The 20,669-nt window shown below is 40.8% G+C and overlaps 1 protein-coding gene across 6 annotated transcripts; it reads left to right on the top strand.

Moving 5' to 3' along the window:
* The first annotated feature begins 823 nt into the window (after positions 1-823).
* LOC132990781 (oxysterol-binding protein-related protein 3-like) lies at positions 824-20,099 on the top strand. Of its 6 annotated transcripts, none has more exons than XM_061059210.1 (22): positions 824-960; positions 9,177-9,369; positions 9,750-9,866; positions 10,773-10,826; positions 10,918-11,031; positions 11,176-11,328; positions 11,476-11,566; positions 11,747-11,850; positions 12,596-12,685; positions 12,778-12,937; positions 13,029-13,147; positions 13,259-13,390; positions 13,970-14,063; positions 14,685-14,920; positions 15,418-15,555; positions 16,058-16,121; positions 16,627-16,705; positions 16,847-16,991; positions 17,586-17,730; positions 17,845-17,971; positions 18,688-18,810; positions 19,280-20,099. In XM_061059210.1, the coding sequence occupies exons 2-22, from the start codon at positions 9,307-9,309 to the stop codon at positions 19,374-19,376; spliced, it is 2,445 nt and encodes an 814-aa protein (XP_060915193.1). In that variant the 5' UTR covers positions 824-960; positions 9,177-9,306; the 3' UTR covers positions 19,377-20,099. The 6 variants fall into 6 exon arrangements, with proteins under 6 accessions (XP_060915193.1, XP_060915191.1, XP_060915190.1 ...); XM_061059208.1 differs by having other exon boundaries at positions 9,726-9,866; XM_061059207.1 differs by having other exon boundaries at positions 13,029-13,390.
* Positions 20,100-20,669: the final 570 nt, after the last annotated feature.

The following is a 20,669-nucleotide window of genomic DNA, read 5'->3' as shown; positions in this document are numbered from 1 at the left end:
ACAATCTGTCATCAGACATGCAAGACATACTGTATCTCTAAAAACCAACTGGGTTTTATTTATGAACAAGCTGTTAACATCAATTCATAATAAGTCATAGCATTTGACTTGTTTTTGAGCGAAAATGACAAATATCCCTCCACAGAGATAACAAAAAGCCGATTTCCTGTGCCTTTATTGATACTCAACAAGGTTTTAGAGAGATGTTCACACAAAATCAGCAACTCAATGACACCTCCCTGACTATGGGAAATTGTAGGCCTCCATTGGTCCTTCTTCACTATTAGTCCATGGGCCAGACCAGAATCTGGTACCACTCAAGGTGGCAAAACTTAGTGATGATTTTTGAAAATGTCCATGTCTGTAGATCATATTTTGGTATGATAGACTTTCCTGAGTGGTAGCTGAGTCACAGTAACCAGCTCTACAGCTATATAGACCTAATTCACATGGTGTTCCACACACATTGATTGTTCAAATTGATTCACATTAATCAGTATTCAAAACAACTGGATTGGGGATCTTGCTACATGACGAGTGACTTTCTGACCTCTGACACCAGCACGTGATCCCAGCTTATATTAACACACAGCAGCACGTTCAGTCGTGCAGGCACTATTACCATGACTTTACATAACTTTAACAGTTGAAGCTCGCCTGACTGTCCAGCCATTGTCTGCCGCTCAACTCTCACCTGGTTGCATCTTTCATTCTTTGACAATATCGTCTACGTCACTCAATGGTCCGTTCAAAAACGTTTCTGCCCAGCCCTTGTCTACCGGTCCCTTCCTAGCGTCCTCTATTTCGATTGGCTTAGACGAACGTCAGTCACTCCTGCCCACAGAGTTAGCCCCGCCCCTTCCACGAAGCTCGCGTACTGAAACGAGGAGCAGAAGCCCTGAAGCCAGGTACAGTGTGTCTCCAACACTGTTAGGATGCTGTAGCTTTCGCCACACAACCGTAAGAATGTTCTTTCATTTATACTTTTACTCCAGTGATGTTTAGACTGTGTGTTCTGCTGGCTTTGTGTCGCTTCTGTTTGGATAAAGGCGTCAGAGTTGACAGCGCTCCTGTCGTCCCTTTAGCTCACCGTGTCAGTGCTCAAGTCAAATAACGCTTTCGATAGAATTATTAATGGACTTCCTTGTGACATTTGGTGCGGAATTTGGTGTGCGAACCAGTTTGATGATGTGTTTTGGGATTAATCGAGGCTGTTCAGCCTTTGGGACCACATGGGGAAAATAGGCTATGAGACATTTTTCGTCTTCGCTGGCAAGTTTGAATTGCTGTGTCGGTAACAGGAACTAAACTGGGGGCTGTGAATTCAAACGGGACACCTGTGGTTTCGGCTTGCGGAGTTTTCCCGACAATGACTATTTCATTTCACCAAACCCGCATTTGCTTCAACGCTCACACTATCCCCAGCAAGGCAAAGTATCATTCTAAGTGTTTCATTGTGTATAGTCTAACTTCAAAGATCAAATATGGCTTAGAGAGCATAGGCTATGCTTGGGTTGTGATGTGAGACATTCATAGTTGCTGACAAGTCAAGTTGTTTATGTTGTTCAGCACAGGTGAGATGCTACACACCATTGAGGATGACATTATTTATTTCCTTTATTGATTGACAAATACAAAATAGGAAACAATTCTGATAATACTTTCAGTCATTTCTAAAGCAAAATTGATAAAATTTATGTTGCCCTAAAACTTCTAAAATACGGGCCTACATTTTGTTTTAGCTTCAGCCTCATTAGTGTATTTATTATAAATACCTGTGTGTAATAGGCTATTAGTTTAAAAAGAAGATATGACTTGAGTATCTGGGATATTCTAATGGCTTCTTTTCTTTTGTCTGAATTGAAAACAACATTGGTTGTTGCATTTTGCTGTTTGCATCCCCATATAAATCATTAACAGGTGTGAGATGACTGTGAGCCGTTCATCAACCGCTGATCTCTTTAACCTCGGGCCTTTGTGGGGCTTGAGTGTTTTTTTTATTTATTATTAAGAGCTATTGTAATTCAGCCCTTGGCCTTAGCACCTCTTAGCTAGAACAGGATCATGTTATGCATGAGTGTTGGTTGGTGGCATCACTATCACTATGTCATTCACAGATTGCCTGTGCAAACACCGTGAACGTATATCAGTCTACACACATTGCCAGCTGGAGCGTGCGTAAACAAATCTGAAGCCTTGAAGTATTTCAGTGAGGTTGGTTCATGAACATCTAACCACTTTTTTAAATGGGAAATCATGGAGGAAACGTATACAAGTAAGGATCTGGAATGCAGAAAATATTATGAAAGAAAAAGTCCAAAAATGAATTTGCACTTATTTTGTTGTTTTCACTGAAGTGCTTTTCAAACCAAAAATGCCCATAATGCTTAAATGCCTGTTTCATGATTGTGCAGATTTGCAGCTTCGAACTGGTTTATTTTGAACTCAGCTTTGGCTTTAATATCTTTGGGCTGTTTCTATGAAGAAGAAAAAAAGGACACTATAGACCAAACGATAAGTCAATTTAACTAAGTTCTTATAAAAAAACAAGTAGCATAGTAGCAGCCATAGACTGGGTGTGCCTTGTGATTCAAACAGTCTATGTGCCTGTTGAAGGGCAACGCACTGAAAACTGAATCCCTCCTGACTTCAGGGGGCGCTGTTCCAGGCCCGTCTCCCTGCATTTGTGTGATCTCTCAAACCAGCAGAGAATTCCACTGAAGCAATCAATGGAGTCTGTCAGTCAGCTGATTTCTTATTCCTTCTTTAATATTCTGGGTGTAAACATCCAGCGTGGCTGATGTGACTCACACTGAGTTGTCTCTGTGTCACTCTCTCCTTTACACAACACCCACTTTAAAGCTGGTTAACACAGCGCTCCCTGCAAGCCTTGACTAATTCTGCAATGACGGCCCTGAGACTACCCTACCCTGGATCTCTTTTGGCTTCCCACGAATTTAAGGGTGCTTTTCCCCTCTGCAAGCCAAGCCGTCAGGTCAACACTGACACTCATGTAAAAATCATGTTCATGCTGTTAACAGCACAGCTCTATAAATAGCCCCATGTATTATGCCCCCAGATTTCACGTAAAGAACAAACAGACTGAATATATATTCCTGCCGTTGCCTTTTTGTATCCATAGCAACCGGGGATTGGGCAGTAACAGAAGTGTCCCTTGTCTCCACAGGAAAAAGGCGTTCTTTTTTGCATGCCTTTTCAAAATAAAACATTGGACAAGACTGCATGGGCATGCTGGCTCCTCATATTGTTCTCTTTCTGTCACGAGTGGTAGGAAAATAAGTGACTGCTGAATGGCGGATTGGGGCTGCTTTTTGCTCTTTGATCACTTGCTGTTGCTCACATAATTTTCTCTTCAGGCATACAGGAAATACCAGCACTGAATTACTTTGAGATCAAAAAAATATTAATAGAAACAGCACACTCAGCCAGACGTGAAGTCAGAGGTCGGATTAGTTAAGTGCTAATGCTGCTAAAACCATGTGCTTCCACAAATCTATTCCTCTATTTTTTTTTTTATAAATTTAATTTAGGTGTTGAATGTTGATGTATCAAGTAGCCTGAAAATGTGGACAGATGCGGGTCTATTTAAAGCATCCTATGCTGGCTCTCAGCTTGATTATCAGTGGATCATGCACAGCTTTAAGGATAATTCTGTGAAGCCATACTGGAAGACGATTTATTGGAGGTAGAGGCACAGATGTGCCATCTGTGTGAGGACCTCTTTGCAGTCCCAGTCAGCCTGTAATGGGGAGGATATACTGCTATGTGGATTGCTGTGTTGATGATGGCAGTCCAGCTGTTGTAAGAATGTGTATGGGCTGAAAGCAGATGGTCGGACTGGTAAGTCAACGTCTGTGTGTTTGTCGTGCCGGACTGGAAACGCCAGTCTGACAGTTCCCGAGGCCGCAGCCTCTTCGTCTCGAGATCCTGTCATGGAAATTGGTGAACAGCAGATGAGGCTTTGCTTTCCTTTTAAAAGCCACGGGGCTTTCTGTGAATACACAATTTCTCCTGTACTGGTAACCAACACAAGAAGGATGTAATGATGCATCCGATGACTTGTTGTATTGTTGTTTAAGTTGATGGATTGATTGATAGCAGCATTTCTGAGCAATTCAAAGGAAATTCCTGTCAATAAACACCAACAGTTATGTGCTTATGCTCCACCAAGACTGAACACACTGATATTGATTAAAGGCAACCGATGTTTTTTTTTTTTTTCCAAGCTGCAAGAAAATATAACATTTCTGTGTGAATTGTGCACAGATTATGTACCAAAACACAATGTGAATGCATACTCAGAAGGGCGCTTTCAGATAGGTATTATTTAAGAACATTAAGCATTATTACAATGGTCATCCGATCTATAGTGCAGCCTACTATCTGATCTGCCGTCATGCTCTGCTACATCCACTGCAGACAGTGCTGTGAGTACTGTGACCTACTCTTGGAAATAAGAGCATACGCAGCTGGATAACTAAAATAACTTTCATTGCACAACCTCAAGCAGTTAATTTGCATTATATTTGCAAAAAACTGAAATGTTGACACATATTTTAAAACATGTAAACTGATACTGATGTACCTGTGATGTAGTCATATTGGTGGATATTATCCACTGACATATTATTTTGATCTACACATGTACTGCTTAAAGAATGTCACGCGAAAGCTTTGAGGGAATGTGAAAGGTTGTGGGTAATTTTTGTATACCAAACAAACTTGGTTGCTATGAAAAGGACAAGTGGAAGAAAATGTCTATTTTCATCTCCTGCAAGTATTTACATCAAGGTCAATCCTCAGGCTACAGATTAGACTTCTACAGAGAAGTCAATGTATATATGTGTAAATAGCTTTAAGCCTGTACTGCTACCTTAAAACTGAAGCCTTGCATGCTCACTGCTGTTCACTGGTGGACTTTTCCAGGGTAAACTAATATCTCCTTGGGTTTTTTTCTGTCAGTAAGTAAGTTTTCATCATTTGATGGACCTCACTGTTGTAAGCCTGAAAAGACTTTCTAGCTGCTTTACATACGTTACATAACATTGGCAGACAAAGACAGTCTATAGTTGCAGAACATTCAAAATGTCTTTAAACTGTATACACTCGATCAGTGAAGAAAGATTATTTCTGGTAAAACATGGGGATTTTTCAAGCATCATAAAAAAGTATGTCTTTGTATCACTGCCTAGAAAACTTGCTAATAAAAGACCCCACATGATATCAGTATCAAAACAAGTCTTTTCGCAAAGAGTGACTGGACATATCTGTTCTCCTTAGTTAGTTAGTAGTTGGTACGTTTTCCTTCCGTACCAACAGGAAAAACACAGATGAAATATGTTAGGGGGAAGAATAAAAAGAAGTTGGAATAATTCACCATGCATAGGTCGTCTGTCAGAGCACACAGCACTTATTGTGTTACGGTAAGTGTTACCACTATTATCACAATGTCATATGACAAAACACATCCTTTTCCACCTCCATCTCCTCCTCTCTCTCATCAGCTGGTGTCATGAATGCTGACAAGTGATAAAAAAACGAAATAAAAACACACAAAGCGGCCTCGTCCTTCACCTTTAGACCTTCTCTTACCTTGTTTAGGCCTTGTGACTCTGTGGCACTGGCCCGGGCCACGCTGCAACAATGACCCCTTTTCCATCTTAACAGATCATTTACAAGGTGTTGTGCCATTAATCATTGACTTCCATTACGTAAGTCTGAATGCAAAACCTCAGCACTTCTAGTCTTACAGGGCAGGAGGCTCGTTGCATGGTGTACAATACTACAGTAATCACTCAGTAAGTAAGTAGGGCACTCGGTTTGGGGACTGACATCTCCCAGGTTCATTTACAGAGTTTTTACAGTTCATCTGTGGAGGAAAGCATCCTAGACGAGCAACTTCCACGAGAGCTTTCAAAGCTCGAGGTAGTGACACTTCAAACAGAATCTTTGCACTGGTACCGAGGCATTTTTTGAGGTTTTGCTCAAAGGAAGTTTGTTGCAGACGTTGCTGCGAAGTTGGGTGAAAGGAAGAAGAAAAAAAAAAAGAGAGACTGAGGATTGGAAGGCAGGGCTGAGTGTGTTATGTAAGGTGCATGGCGCTTCATGCTGCTGCACTTACTCACCAACTATTGTGTTTATAATCATGGTCGCATTCATCCCAGAGTGCAGTTAGAGCTGGAGATTTACCACGGAGGCCCTGAGCACCAACACTACATGCCAGATCATCATGTTTCACATATTGAGAGTCTAGACTACATACAGTTGTATTTACACAGATGTAAATGTGCAGGAGGTTACGTGTTCTGAATTCCTGAACTTGACTTACATCCATGTAACGCTTCAGCTGAAGACGGCAGACATGTCACAGCCTGAAAAGTGCGAAAACACAACAGCTTGATGAGCTGATTTCAAGCTCCCAAAGTTTCTCATCTGCAGCCTATACTCAAATATGTTGCCTGTCCTTTTTAGTCTGTGCTCCCGAGCTGTGAAGTATAGTGGGCCGTCCAGTCTGCTTTTAGCCCAGTGTTGACTGGAGCTAGCTGTGTGTTATGGTGTGTCGAGGGGGTATCGAAGCAGGGAGCACATTCTTTCCTGTTGATGACTCACGTCCTGGGCATGGCACTGACTGTAAGCCAGGCCTTGGGGAACTACAGAATACACAACAAACACACACAAAAAACACCAAACTGTTTGCAGAGGATGTATGAAGTTGGCTTCACAATTCCAAGAGTTTACACACATTTGCATGCCAGCTAACACAAAGCAAACAAGGCATTGTTTTTAATACAACTAGGCAAGGTTGTGCAGTAGCCTATATACAGAATCCACGCAGGCACTTTGGTTAGGTCTTCTGGCAGTGTCAGCGCACAAAGGGAGTGGCGTTACCACACATAGATAAACACAGCCAGGTTGTGGCATGAATAAGGACTGAATGTTACATCCCAGTGAGAATGTGGTGTTCTTATACTCTACCCTGTACAGCCATAAACATGTGCAGTACATCTCTGTAGAGACGTGAGTTCATGTGACACCCGCTTATCGTGATGATGGTTTTGAAGAAATAACACACACTTCTAATCTGATAGTGTGAACGCAAAGCGAGCTCCTTTTAAAAGACATGAGCTTACAGGAGGACTGCCTCATATTGGTCAGTATTACAATGTGGTAATTAGATAATACCAGAGTGTATACTCTTACTCACAGATTCTGTCTATCTGCTGTTTGCAACATTTCCATCCTGAATCCGAATAGAATCCCCAAATCTCTTTTTGTTATATTCTAAATTGGTAACAATTAAAGTCATAGTAGTAGTGATAACTTGAGCTTAATCTGACTGTATCAAAACGATGTGAAAGCATGGCCGTTATTGCCTAGGCCTCTATCCAGAAGGAAAGGGTCTTAAGCAGGATAAGCATGGGTTAAAAACCTTTGCTACATGAAATCATTTGTCTTTCTTTCTTTATTTGTGTGCGATACATTGAGATCACTGTGGTTTGAGTATTGCAAATGCCTCATATCACCATAACGATGAAATGATTTGCCTAGCATACAGGCCTTGTAGTTAAGATTCAGATTCACAGCACAGGAAGAAGTCAAGATTCACATACAATCCTCAGAAAGTGAAATACAGCATTTTCAGACTGGGGGAAGTACAATTAATAGAAAGTAGTCAGTGGTTAAGCTCATGCGACCAGTTTCTACTTTTGCAGTACGCAGTAGTTGTTGTTGTTGCATTAGTTGACGCTGTGTCATTTAAAATAGGTTTCAGTTTGGAGATACAAGCAACATGAGAATATAAAATAGGGCTGCACAATAGATCACAATTTCATTTTTAATAATAGGAGCATATGTATTAAACACATCCCAAAAGACTAAATGGATTGCAATATATATAACAAAGATGATTTCATGTTTGTTAGTGTTGTGGTACTGGAAATCGGTCTTGGTCTCGGGGCCATTTTTGAAGATCTCTGTCTCGGTCGAGGACTGGGCAGACTCCAGATTTTAAACCCAAACCGTTAAAGACCACCACTGACAGGATATTATTTCTCATTATTGAGATTTGAAGGAAAAAGCTACTTTCTTAAAGAACAAAGAATATGTAGTTTGATTTTCATCCCCTGGTTACGGTCGCAACCTCCCCAGTGTTACGGTCTAAGAGAGTGACACGCCCAATGTGCACAAGTTGATTCTTTTTTAGTGATTTTTATGGTCTTTGTCTTGTCTCGGTCTCAGAGCACTCTGGTCGTGACTACAACACTAATGCTTTCTCACTCAGCACCAAATTGCATTTTGGATTTATTCTGGATTCAGGAGGGAAATGATGCAAACACAGGTATTGTGTAAAAAAACACGCAATACGAGAACACTATATAGTCAATCATTCTGAGTTATGGGTTGTATGCACTCTTTATTTTTTGTTTATTAATCACATATACACTACAGAGAGGCTCTTTTCATGAACAGCTTTTAAATGATGGGCTCAGTGGATTGTTTGGGGGTTTTGACTTTTCATATGTGGTAGATATGGAGATTGATACGCCTCTGAAATCATAACCTTTGATTTTATTATAATGAAAGTCTTGTTCCTATGATGATAAATACAATTGAGACACTTTTCTAGTCTTTCTAGGTCACACCTACCTATTCACACCACATTCACACGCTAACAGCCGAGGCTGCTATGTAATGTGTCCATCAGTATTAACTAATCCAATCATGCTCATTCACACAAGCAATTAGCGGTTCAGTTTTTACTGAATTTTTTAGGACACTTTGACATGTGACTGCAGGAGCTGGAGTTATTTATCATAAAGCTTATATGGCACTATCATTGTCTGACTTTTACATTTGTTTTGGTTAAACATGTGATCTAGAATACTCCATGTGATGTTTCACAAAAGGGCGGATTAAGAGCACATGATGAAGATCTATTAGCGTCTCATGTGTTTCTATTCTCGACATGTCTGTTGTTTCCTTGGATTTTGGGAATTTCACATCCTCAATTAGGCGTTCCAGTTAGTCAGAGGCACAGTGAGTAAGTGATTCCTCTCCGTTTTTACCCGCCGCTCCTCCACACCGCTTCTGCCCTCCTATAAAAATAAGCTTTTGTTCTGCTCCGTCATCCATTTGTTTCGACCTCTCCTCTGCAGTGCTGACTGTCGCGGCGTGGCCTTCAAAAGGTCAGAGTGATGCTCCCAGCGGCTCTCTTGTGATCTCTGTTGCTGCGGTTTCCACGGGAACGAGAGGAAGGTGGACAGAACGCAGTCAAGTCGCCAAAAGATGACGTCGCTGTCGCCCACTCACAGTGACAGCAGCGGCTCCTCGAAGCATGACAGTAACCAGGTATGTGTGGGAGGGTGGTACTTAAATGTACAGTATGAGAGCTTCTGTTGTGCTAACAGCTACTGTTCGCATTTCTGCATTTGTTTTTATGTACGCTTCTCTGTTTTTGTATTATTTGTACTTGTCTTTTTGAATAATAAACCGGATTTCAAAATGTTCCGAGTATGCAAACTGAACTCTCTAAACACTGAAAAAATGCTTAAAGAGCAATAAAACAGTTTTCTCATTTACCAGCGCTGCAGTCACATCAGCATTGCACCTGAATGGGATGTGTGGTGATGCTAATATCCTGTTTATGTTTGCATTGTGTTATGCCTCAAGGGAAATATGTTCACCTGTCTGTCTAACTCAAACAGTACTGTGTCTGTGTGTCCCTGCAGGACAGCTGGGAGATTGTCGAGGGGCTCAGGGGGGCTCCAGCCAGCATGCAGGAGCCCGACAGACAGGAGGGCCTCCTGCTCAAGAGAAGGAAGTGGCCCATGAAGGGGTGGCATAAGGTGAGCGCCTCAGCAATCCTTTTAAAGCCCCCAGACAGAAACATGTCTTATTATAGAACAGTGCTGCTCCTTTTATTGAACCAGAGAGCTATTTTCTCCCCGAGCTTGATTGCTTCTGAAGCAAGACACGTTCAACTGTGTGCTATATTTCGAAGGTTGTGAGGGGTACGTTTGGATCTTTGGTGCTTAAACTCTAGGGCTTCTTTTTTTTCATCAGGTGTTTTTAAAGGATGTATAATGCTCTAAAATGACTCATATCCAAATCTGAAGAAATACTGTAGTCATGCAGTTTAAATCTGAGAGATGCTGTACATGTTCCTGAGCTATCCCAGCTTTAAGTCCATCCCAAATGTCTAGCTACAGATCTGACCTGCTATCTTTTAATACCTTGAGCTATTTCTACATCCCCTCCTCCTCACCACAATGGTCCTCTGTATTTCCTTCTTTCTATTCTTTTTATTCCCAGCTGATTATACTGTAACCCTGACTCATCGTCCTCCCCCTCTTCTTCTCTGTGACTGTGCTCAGACCTGGAAAGTTCTGCATTACAACACGAGTGAATTGCCTCTTAAACTGGCAACGTTTTTTAAATGGAAAAAAAAAAGTACTCAAGTACTGTCAAAGTACTTTATCAGTGTATTCTTTTTATAGTAAACCTTCAAAGGTTTTTCTACGTCTACTCAAGGCCATTGTCCATTCTGCTGATCACTTATTTCATTGCTGCTGTTGTAAAATGTGAAGGTCAAGGGAAAGTGGTTTTATTGGTGTAAAACTACAGAATGCCTACATAACATTTTTTAACAGGGTTTTTTTTTTCTTCTATTATGTAACCAATCAACGTTTGATTTGAAGGACTGAAAAAGTGTGAGAACAAAGGTTGACCCAGTTTGATTTCCTTCTTCTCAGAGGTACTTTGTGTTGGAGAAAGGCATCCTGAGGTATGCAAAGCGGGACACTGATGTAGGTATTTCCCTCAGCAGCACCATCTGTCTGTCACTCTGGCATTAAGACCCATGCAGACACATGCTTAAAAACAGTGTTTCATTTACAGCTGAAGAAGGGGAAGCTCCATGGCCGCATCGACGTCGGCCTCTCGGTCATGTCAATCAAGAAGAAAGCTATGTGCATCGACCTGGACACTGAGGATAACATCTATCACTTAAAGGTAACTCCTGACCCTGACTTTAACAATCTGAAGATTTGTTGAAATCAATACTGAGTCTACTCGGAGAGTTGCGCATCAACACTTGTGCAAAGACACTCTGCAGCGTCAGAGTTTCTGCTCCTAATTTGACTCCGTGCCACCCAGGTGAAGTCTCCAGAGCTGTTCGAGGAGTGGGTGTCAAAGCTGCGTAATCACCGCGTGTTTCGGCAGAACGAGATTGCTGTGTATCCCCATGAGAGGCACCTCTTCCACCCACACGCCTCATCCTCCCCCTCCCTCAACGACTCCCTTAGAAAAGTAAGATGTTCCTGCACTCTTTTGTATGAAATATTTAAACAAAGAGGAGTTTTTTTGTTGTTGTGTCTTTTAAAGTCGACGCAGTAGGGATTTAGTGATGTTAGCTGGTGTGTGCGTCATTCATTCTGTTCTTGTTTTATGGAACAGAGGGCTACTCTGACAAAGCAGGCGTCAATCCAGCAGGCGAAGGTCAATTCTTGGCTCCATTCCTCAGAGGACATGGATAAGTGCAGCAAAGGTTGGTTTTTTTGTTGTCTCATGTCTTTTCTGTTTCCCTGCCTGTCAACATTTTTTTTTGTTTCAAGTGTGTCTCTCTGCAGTGAATCTTTTATGTTATTTTTTTCCTCCCCCTTATCACTGTGCCTGCATGCACCCGATCTTTCATGTTCTAATAATCTTCTTGTTTTTTTCCACTCAGACTTGGAAGAATGTGAGTCGTACCTGCTGGAACTCAACCTACTGCTGAAGAGTATGGAGGTCCTCCATCGCACTTACTCAGCCCCAGCCATTAGTGCACTACCAGTAAGCACAGGATAATGATTCACTTGGTCATTGTGCAAAATGAAGAGAGAAGCTTTGGCTTTATTGAAGCTGTTTGTGTTGAAATCTCAAGACTGTGTTGGTTGTAAAGGATGGAGGTAGATTTGGTTTGTTCAGCATATTCCCCTCTGCCGTCTTTTATTTTGATACCAGAAATCACTTTATATGGATGAGAGGGTGGAGGGTATGCTTTGTTCCCAGGTAGTTACATCCTAAAGCACAGCCTGCCTTATCTTCAGTTAAAACCTAATGGGATCATCATTTACAAAATGAGCATTATGCTGTATTAAATATTACTGTAACTACTAAATAAACTACTCAGAGGAAAGTGTTTCCTGACATAATAAATCACCAGAGAAGGTGGATTTTTCTCATCTGGTTTTGTACTATTGTACTTCTTGCATGCAATTAGTGGAGTGTCCCTCTGCTGGCCACAACAGGTAATGCAGGTATACGGCAGTTTCCACATCATATTCTGTTTAGATTCCATTTTGAGGCTACATTTCACTTATTATATGGTCTATGGCTGACATCCTGTTCAAATAATAAGTGGTCTTAGATGAAGAGGCAGTAGAGTAACTTGAAATAATCAACTAACTGATTTAATTGATGTTGGAGTAATAAACTGCATGACCCATTTTTGGTGATCGGGTTATACTTGAAGCAGTTTTGTTCACTACTCCATCAATATATTTATATATATTTTGTGTCTTTTTGCAATACCCAGGGGTCTAATTTTGACATCCCCAAAAAGGAGAAGAGGCCAAGGAGATGGAGATCCAAAAACAACGGAAAAGAAACCAAAGCCACACTACAGGTACATTTACAGGTTTTATGTTGTGCACAGAGATTTATTTCCCAAAAAAAGGTAACAGTAAATTTGACACCTTCCTCTGTTTTTTCTAATAGGTCCCAAGCTGCATCTCCTCCCAATCTCCTCGCCTCCACGCCTCCAACCCGAACCTCTCCACCACGGAATCGAACACTCAGGAAGTCTGTCCCGAGTCCCCAGACTCACCTACAGATGTGTCCCGTTTACAGGAGGACTTCTGCCAGCTGGCCAACAACAGTGAGTCCCTTTGCTTTCTGTTTATCTGCTTTCTGTGGTGAGATATAGTTTCCATGACAACTCTGTACTGTCTCTGTTTGCCTCTCTCCAGTCCACGCCACACTGAAATCAGCCTTTAGTTCCCTCGCAGCAGAAAAAGACAGACTGAAACAAACCCTGCAGGCCCCACAGCCGGCACAGGTCATGGGTCTGAAGAGCGCCTATTCCTCAGTGAGTGTCTCTGTGATTCAGATTATCATGGGTCTGCATCACACATCACACATGTCCTTTACATTTTCACCAGGGATCTGTTTCACCCACTTCGCTTGTTCTCATTATCAGGAAAGTCCAAGTGGATCCCACTCTTTGGTTCACCAGACGTCCAATGAGAGCAGAGCATCAATCCCAGAGTCCATCTCCGAGTTTTTTGATGCTCAGGAGTACCTCCTCTCCTCTTCCTCCTCGGAGAATGAAGTGAGAATTCTACTGCTTTATTCTCTTCCTCAACTCTGTGTTTGAATCCAAATGCATTGCTATGATGATTATGTTGTACGTATAAATAAATGTGACAAACTGATGGGAATTTTTTCCAGCATAGGGGTCACTTTTTCATTTGACTGTTTTCATTTCAATAAAAGTCCAAAACTCAGAAGATGTTGGGTTTAGAATGGTGTTTTAAAAGCTGCTTATTATAAGATTTGAGAGTTTAGGGGGTTTTTGTGTTCTAAAGGACTTATATATTCAAAGTCATTTTAACATTTTTTGAAATTAATACATATTTTAGGCTATTTTTTTTAGCACTAAATTAAGTGGAAAAGCTTAAATTCAGGTCTAATAATTGGATGTTTGTGCAGGGAAAGTAATCAAGAAGGGGCCTGGATAGTTTTGACAAACATCTGTACACACTGCGGGAGTTTTTCTATTCTGATGATTTAAGACAATTGGGGATGTATGTTATTCATGTGCGTGTGCGTGTGCGTGTGTGTGTGTGTGTCTTCTGATTCTATGTCCTGGTCGCCCACTGACCTTTCATCGTCCATTCTCTGTCTCCAGGTATCTGACGACGACTCGTACATCAGTGATGTCAGTGACAGTGTTTCCATGGATACCTACAGCAATGAGGGAGGAAGTGAGAGACACAACTCTGGTACTTGAAACAGTTACTAGTTGTGTGTGTCTGTGTATGTCTGTGTGAGAAAAACATTAATCTCCTGATAAAACAGAGAGTTGCACAGAGCTTTATACAGTCAAAAAGAGGCGGGGCTTCTCCATCTTTGTGTGTGCAGGACCTTACCTCTATCCTAAAATATCCTCTATTAAATGTTTGTTTAATGTCTGGAATCCTTGTAATGACTCACTTGTTAAGACAATGTGTTTAACAATGTGTTTAACACGACCACAGTCAGTCTCCAGACTTGTTTACAAACTTGACATTTCATCATTCATTATTTGACAATGCATCGGTATGCATGCATCATTCATTCACTATGACAGATGGTGTTAGTTTTATATAAAGACACAGACATAATGAATTCATTCAGTGCCAAAAAGCAAGATTTTCATGGATTTTCCTGTTCTTGATTATAAATGTAGAACCTGTGCAGGTCACTTTGAGAATTGCTCTTTAATCTACATTTCTCAGACCAGGTGTTAAATTCCCATTCAAGCAGCAACCTCTCCTCCATCTCCCTTCTCACACGCACTCTTCCTGCCTTCTTCCCGCCTTCCCCTCTTACCACCCTTCCCTCCACGCTTTACGCCCCTCCAGTTAGCAGTGTGGTGACCTTGGCTCGTCGGCGCTCCACACTGCCCTCTACCAGCCCGACCAGCAGCGTGAGCCTGTGGAACATCCTGAAAAACAACATTGGTAAGGACCTGTCCAAGGTGGCCATGCCGGTGCAGCTGAATGAGCCGCTCAACACCCTGCAGAGGCTGTGTGAGGAGATGGAGTACAGCGAGCTGCTGGACACCGCCAACCAGACCCATGATCCCTACCAGCGCATGGTGAGAGGACGAAAACACAGATAGATGCATGACAAAACCAGCAAGAGCATGTTGCATAGATAGGGAATGTGTTGACCAGGAAGCTTGTTGAATAATACTCTGATGTTCCTCATTTGCTCTGTGGCTAGACTTCTATTAAACACTTAAGAAGAAAGTTGTTATACCTTGACCTTATTTCCAAAGGATTTGAAGTACACTTATTGTTACTAAACTATAGTTTTTTAAGGAGGCGTTCGCACATCCAATTGTCTCTTCAGGTAGCTGCGTAGGGCAACAAACTATGACTTGAAAAGAAAAATCCTGCACACTACTCTTGCTCAGTATCACCAAATTTAATAGAAAAAAGTCATACTATACTATAGTAAAATAGTATGTATGTAAATTATTTATGGTTTCTACAGCCATACAGTTTTCCCATGTAAACACAATCACATCTGAAACACAATATGTAACAAATGAACTCAACAAATGGAATCAATGTCTTATTTTCTGTGCAGGTGTATGTTGCTACTTTTGCAATATCTGCATATGCGTCCTCCTACCACCGAGCAGGAAGTAAACCCTTTAACCCGGTCCTGGGAGAGACGTACGAGTGTGACCGGCCGGACAAAGGCTTCAGGTTTATAGCTGAACAGGTAGAGATCACAAAATTCCCAACACATGTGATTTACTGCATGAGATTACACTCTCCTCACAGGATAGTCTACCTTAAAGATGAATGTTTGAGATCTTGAGAACAAATGAAATATACAGTAATTTAATATGTGGAGTAGTTGAAGTCAGATTTTTAAATGTATTCCCTTTTATCTGGAATCTTGGTTTAATTAAGATTCTACATTTAGGTAATTTTAAGCATCACTATAAAATGTAGAGTTTATACTTATCCTTCTTTTTACCTTAAAGCTATTTAGTAATGCACTGACCTGTCATTCTTTTCTGTGATCCTTTGTTTTGTAGCATGTTTACTGATATCTCAGAGTTAATAAAGTAATTGGTATTTACAGGAAATTAATGGTGTCACCATGTCACATTTACTTTTTAACTGATAAGTAATTCCAGAGCCGCAGTGTGTACTGTTGTGCAACTTTTGATGAAGTGTTGTGTATCTTATCTGGCGTCTCTTAACTTGTTTCCTAGGTGAGTCATCACCCTCCTGTGTCAGCTTGTCACTCTGATTCAAAGAACTTCAGCTTTTGGCAAGGTGAGCAGCAGACAGCCTGTTTGGAAATAAAGATCTCCGTTTCTCCTCCAGTTAAATTTGAGATGAATCCACTGCTGCCACATACTTTTTTCTGAAATTTTCTTACTTGCTGCTGATTATTTTTAAGGTAGAAATTGGTGTATTGGTAGATTATGTGACTTTTTTTAACCTAATGACACCTCTGTAATCGTTTGTAGAGCACTAAATAATCATTTAATGGAAGGTTACACTAAAGTAACCCTATCTGTAAACTCTGGCACATACAACTCTGGTATTTTGTTCCAAACAACTTATCAGCTATCTGTAGTGGATGTAGGGTTGTTGCCTTGTTTGACTTTCCTCTGTGCACACAAATAAAGATCAGATTTTTCAAGAGATACTACTGTTTACTGAAGAGACCAGATAATACCTCAGAGATTTCAAATTGAGAGAATGTGGCAATCTTCATCATCACAAGCGCTCACTTTTTCCTTTGTGATCTGTTTTTTTTTTTTTTTTTTTTTAGACGTCCGATGGAAAAATAAATTCTGGGGCAAATCCATGGAAATTGTTCCCATGGGAACCACCCATGTCACGCTACCTGCGTAAGTCCTTTCCTTATTGTGCATAGGTGTGTGTTCTGATCTGCACAAATGTTGAAGGCGAGGGTACGCTGTATAGGCTTGTAAGTATTTGGGAGAAAAAGACAACATGAAAAAAAAAAAAGGCATGTGTGATTTCTGCAGCTTCGGGGAACACTATGAATGGAACAAAGTGACGTCCTGCATCCATAACATCCTGAGCGGTCAGCGCTGGATAGAACACTACGGAGAGATGTCTATCAAGAATATCAACAGTGATGTTTGCCAGTGCAAAGTCACATTTGTTAAGGTCAGAAAACACAGATATATGTTTTATATATATATATACATATATATATATCTTAACAGCATCACAAAGCAGAAACAAATGGTTAAGTTCTGATGAGATGTGTCGAGCTCTTTTCGCAGATTTGTTTGTGTGGTCAATTGTAAAGACAAACTGTTCCTAGTTTTCTCTAAACATGCTATTGTTTTTGTTTCCCTCCTGTTAGAACATGAGACTCTGTCTGCATTCCCTGAGCAGACATGCTGAATAAGCCCTTTAGTAAAAAGATGCTGCAATATGTCTTGCTGTCTTCTCAGATATATGATCTTACTTTTCTTGCGATCGCTGCCATCTGCTGGACAAATATAGGAACTCGATTCTTTTTTTTTTTTTTTTTTTTTTTAAGATTTATTTTTGGGCGTGTGGGGACAGTGGATAGAGTCAGAAATCAGGGAGAGAGAGAGAGTGGGGGATGACATGCAGGAAAGGAGCCACAAGCATGAGAAAACCTTTATACGTGTACAACATCATTATAGAAGCGTAAAATGTGTTTGCCCTCATTGAATGTAACATTTACCTTCCATCTCACATATACTAACTTGTTTACCTTGTTTTCAGGCTAAATCCTGGAGCTCTACGGTGAACGAGATAGAGGGCGTGGTCACAGATTCAAATGGAAAAGTCATGCACTCCATTTTTGGAAAGTGGCACGACTCCATTTTTCAAGGAGACCCACCTGCGGCCACCTGTATCTGGAGGACAAGTGAGTGATTGGTCCTTGGAAATGTCACAGGACGTTTTTACGACGGGAGACTACAAACACACAAGAAAACTGGCTTTGCCTGACGGTTTTTAAATTGTCTTTCTTTTTGTTAAGATCCCATGCCAGTGGACCAGGAGCAGTACTACGGCTTCACCCAGTACGCAGTGGAGCTGAATGAGCTGGACCCCACCCTGAGACTTCTTCTGCCCCCCACAGACACACGCTTTAGACCGGACCAGAGGTTGGCACTTTTTATTCTTGTCTGAAATTGTGATTTCTACGAGTCAGTCCACATTTATAATTTCAACACATTTTACAGACTTCATACTTTGTTACTGTTTTTTTTACTGTTTTGTGAAATATCATGAAGGCCTGTAAAGATGACTCTGTTGTTGAATGGATTTAAAGTTGCTGAAGTAGAGCGAACTTTCTTTACAAAAAGGGTTTTAAGGGGCGGGACATGTTGGAAACATAATATCTCATAAAAAGAGAAGCAAAGTGTGAGGGAGGGAGTTCTGGTAGAAAGAACAAAGACGGTTAGGTAGAGAAGTACATTAATATTGTGGATTTATTCAACTGAAATGCAGAAAAAAAGTTTCAAAGTCATGACACTTTTCCAACTCTATCGACTATCCTGTCTATCAAATAAATAAAGACATAAAAATCCCAAACGTTAAAACCTAAACCAGGAGAGGACATCTAATATTGTTTTATCTACAGACATGTTCTAATGTCAGTGTTATATCTGATGCCACATTTCAATCAATTAACACTGGCCAAGATTGACAGATCCCAGAGGGTCACTCAACTAGGACTTCATTGTTGTATGAATGTATTAAGTTTGTATTGTAAAGTAGTTGTACTTTTTGTCAGCAAAATGTAGGATGAATGGTGGTGTTGGAACTGAATATCTCTTCTTTCATTTCCTCACTCACTCTTCTTGTCTCTTCCGTCCAGGTTTCTGGAGGAGGGGAACACAGAAGAAGCTGAGGAGCAGAAACAACGAATCGAGCAGCTCCAGAGGGAGAGGAGGAAAGTGCTGCAGGAAAACAACCTGACCCACCAGCCACACTTCTTCAAGTACGAGGCTGTTTGCTTATTTGTTTGTCTGAATGTCTTTGTGCGCAATCAGACACAGCAGTTTGTGTGCGGTTACATGTGTCCACACATGTTCAGAGATCACCTCCACCTCCTGACCCAGAGTCTCATTTGATCAAAATGTCTGTGACTGTAATAGTCTGCGGACTCGTGAACATGTGAGGAGAAAGCAGTTGTGCTCATCCTTACCAAAAAAAGTTTTTATTGTCAATGACATCACATCAGTTCCATAAGTCACATTGCGTGAGATATAACTCATCAGATGCTCTAACCGTAATGAACTTTGTGTTACACCCCAAAATAATTTCCACAAAGCCCATTTTGAAGACAAAAACCTTTTTTTTTTTTTTTTTTTTTATTATTATATGATTTAACCATTGATCATTTGACATGTATAAATTCATTTGGAAATGGTAGTAAAAACTGATTTCTTTTCTGTTTTTGTCTTCAGGAAGTCTAAAGACGACACGTGGGTGAGCAACAACACGTACTGGGAGACCCGCAGAGACCCCGGCTTCAGTATTTCTGACTTCCCTGTGTTGTGGTGACCGTTGGATTTAACCAAATCTCTCCACCACAATCTATCATAAAGAGGGAAGTATAAAACTGAACTGAGACCAGTCTGCCATGGTCCTGACCTGGTGAACATGAATCAGGAGATGTCATGTTAACCTGAACTTATATGGAGTTCCTGCTTCCTCTTTCAGGACTGAGCGGAGCCTGTACAATTCTTTTTTTTTTTCTTTCTGTTGTTTATAAAATTTTTCCACAGGTGCACATTTTCTCCTCACATTATACTGACTTTTATTTACACAGTATCAGTGTAGACTGTAGAGGCATATCATCATGTTCTGTTGCATCTCAGCATTTACCAAAGTGCCTTTTATTGCAGTGCCTCACTAAATCTGCTGCTCTTGCATTAATGCAAAAAAAACAAAAACTTTTTAACCTGTTAGGATGATGTCAGTATCACATGTGGACCTCGCTGGAGAGTAAAGGATCAGATTTAGAAGTGGACTTGTTCTTTAGGTCCAAACCTGTTCAAGTATTACTCCATCAATGCAGCATCATGATCCGTGGATGTTTCCATGACTTCAACCAGTGTCTGACTGGAGGATATCGTTCTAAAAGAGGGACTTCAGCCTTTTTATGCTGCCTTGTAATAATCCGTCATGGCTGTCATAGGACTGTATACCATGTTTGTCAAAACAGCAATAATATTCCATGTTTAAAGAAAATAATAATAAACTGTACAATGGATGGACAAGTTATTCTGTGTCACTCTTTGTTTTAAATTGTTTTGCTCGCCTCCACAAATGCTGTTAGAAAGTCTCTCCAAGGATAATGTCACGTAGGTGGCATGTAGAATTATAGAATGAAATACAATCCCCCGACCGAAAAAAAACATATTTTTAAATTTTTTTTATTTAACCAGGAAAGAAACTCATTGAGATTAAAAATCTCTTGTTCAAGAGTGTCCTGGCCAAGACGGGCAGCAGCACAATTAACAGAGTTTCACACGAACAACGAGCAGCCAAACATCCAAATACAAAAATACATCATTAGGCATTAAAAGACACCAAAAACAAATCTGAACAACAAATGTTTGTCAAATATCAGCCTCGAAAAACATCTGGGGGAACATCTACAGCCAGATGTGTCCGCCTCCAAGTCATTTAACATGCTGGAGATCAGGTGGCCCTGTTGTTGCTGTCCTTGTCTGAGTCCACTCTGTTGATCGATACAAATGATCTTTATCCTATGATGAAGCGGTGCCTCAATCCATGGGGCACAAGTGTTCACCGACTGATTTAATGAGAATGAAAATGATGTCAATAAGG

This window comes from Labrus mixtus, chromosome 16 (assembly GCF_963584025.1).
Source record: "Labrus mixtus chromosome 16, fLabMix1.1, whole genome shotgun sequence".
Taxonomy (NCBI): Eukaryota; Metazoa; Chordata; class Actinopteri; order Labriformes; family Labridae; genus Labrus; species Labrus mixtus.
Note: the sequence above shows the minus strand (reverse complement) of the source record. Positions and strands in the feature narration are given on the sequence as shown.

Excerpts from the sequence above, each read along its gene's own strand:
- LOC132990781 (XM_061059204.1), top strand. The coding sequence starts at position 9,307 with ATGACGTCGCTGTCGCCCACTCACAGTGACAGCAGCGGCTCCTCGAAG. Across the intron at positions 13,391-13,969 it reads CTTCCTCCTCGGAGAATGAA|GTATCTGACGACGACTCGTA; the intron begins GTGAGAATTCTA and ends CTCTGTCTCCAG. Across the intron at positions 16,706-16,846 it reads ACCCATGTCACGCTACCTGC|CTTCGGGGAACACTATGAAT; the intron begins GTAAGTCCTTTC and ends TGATTTCTGCAG.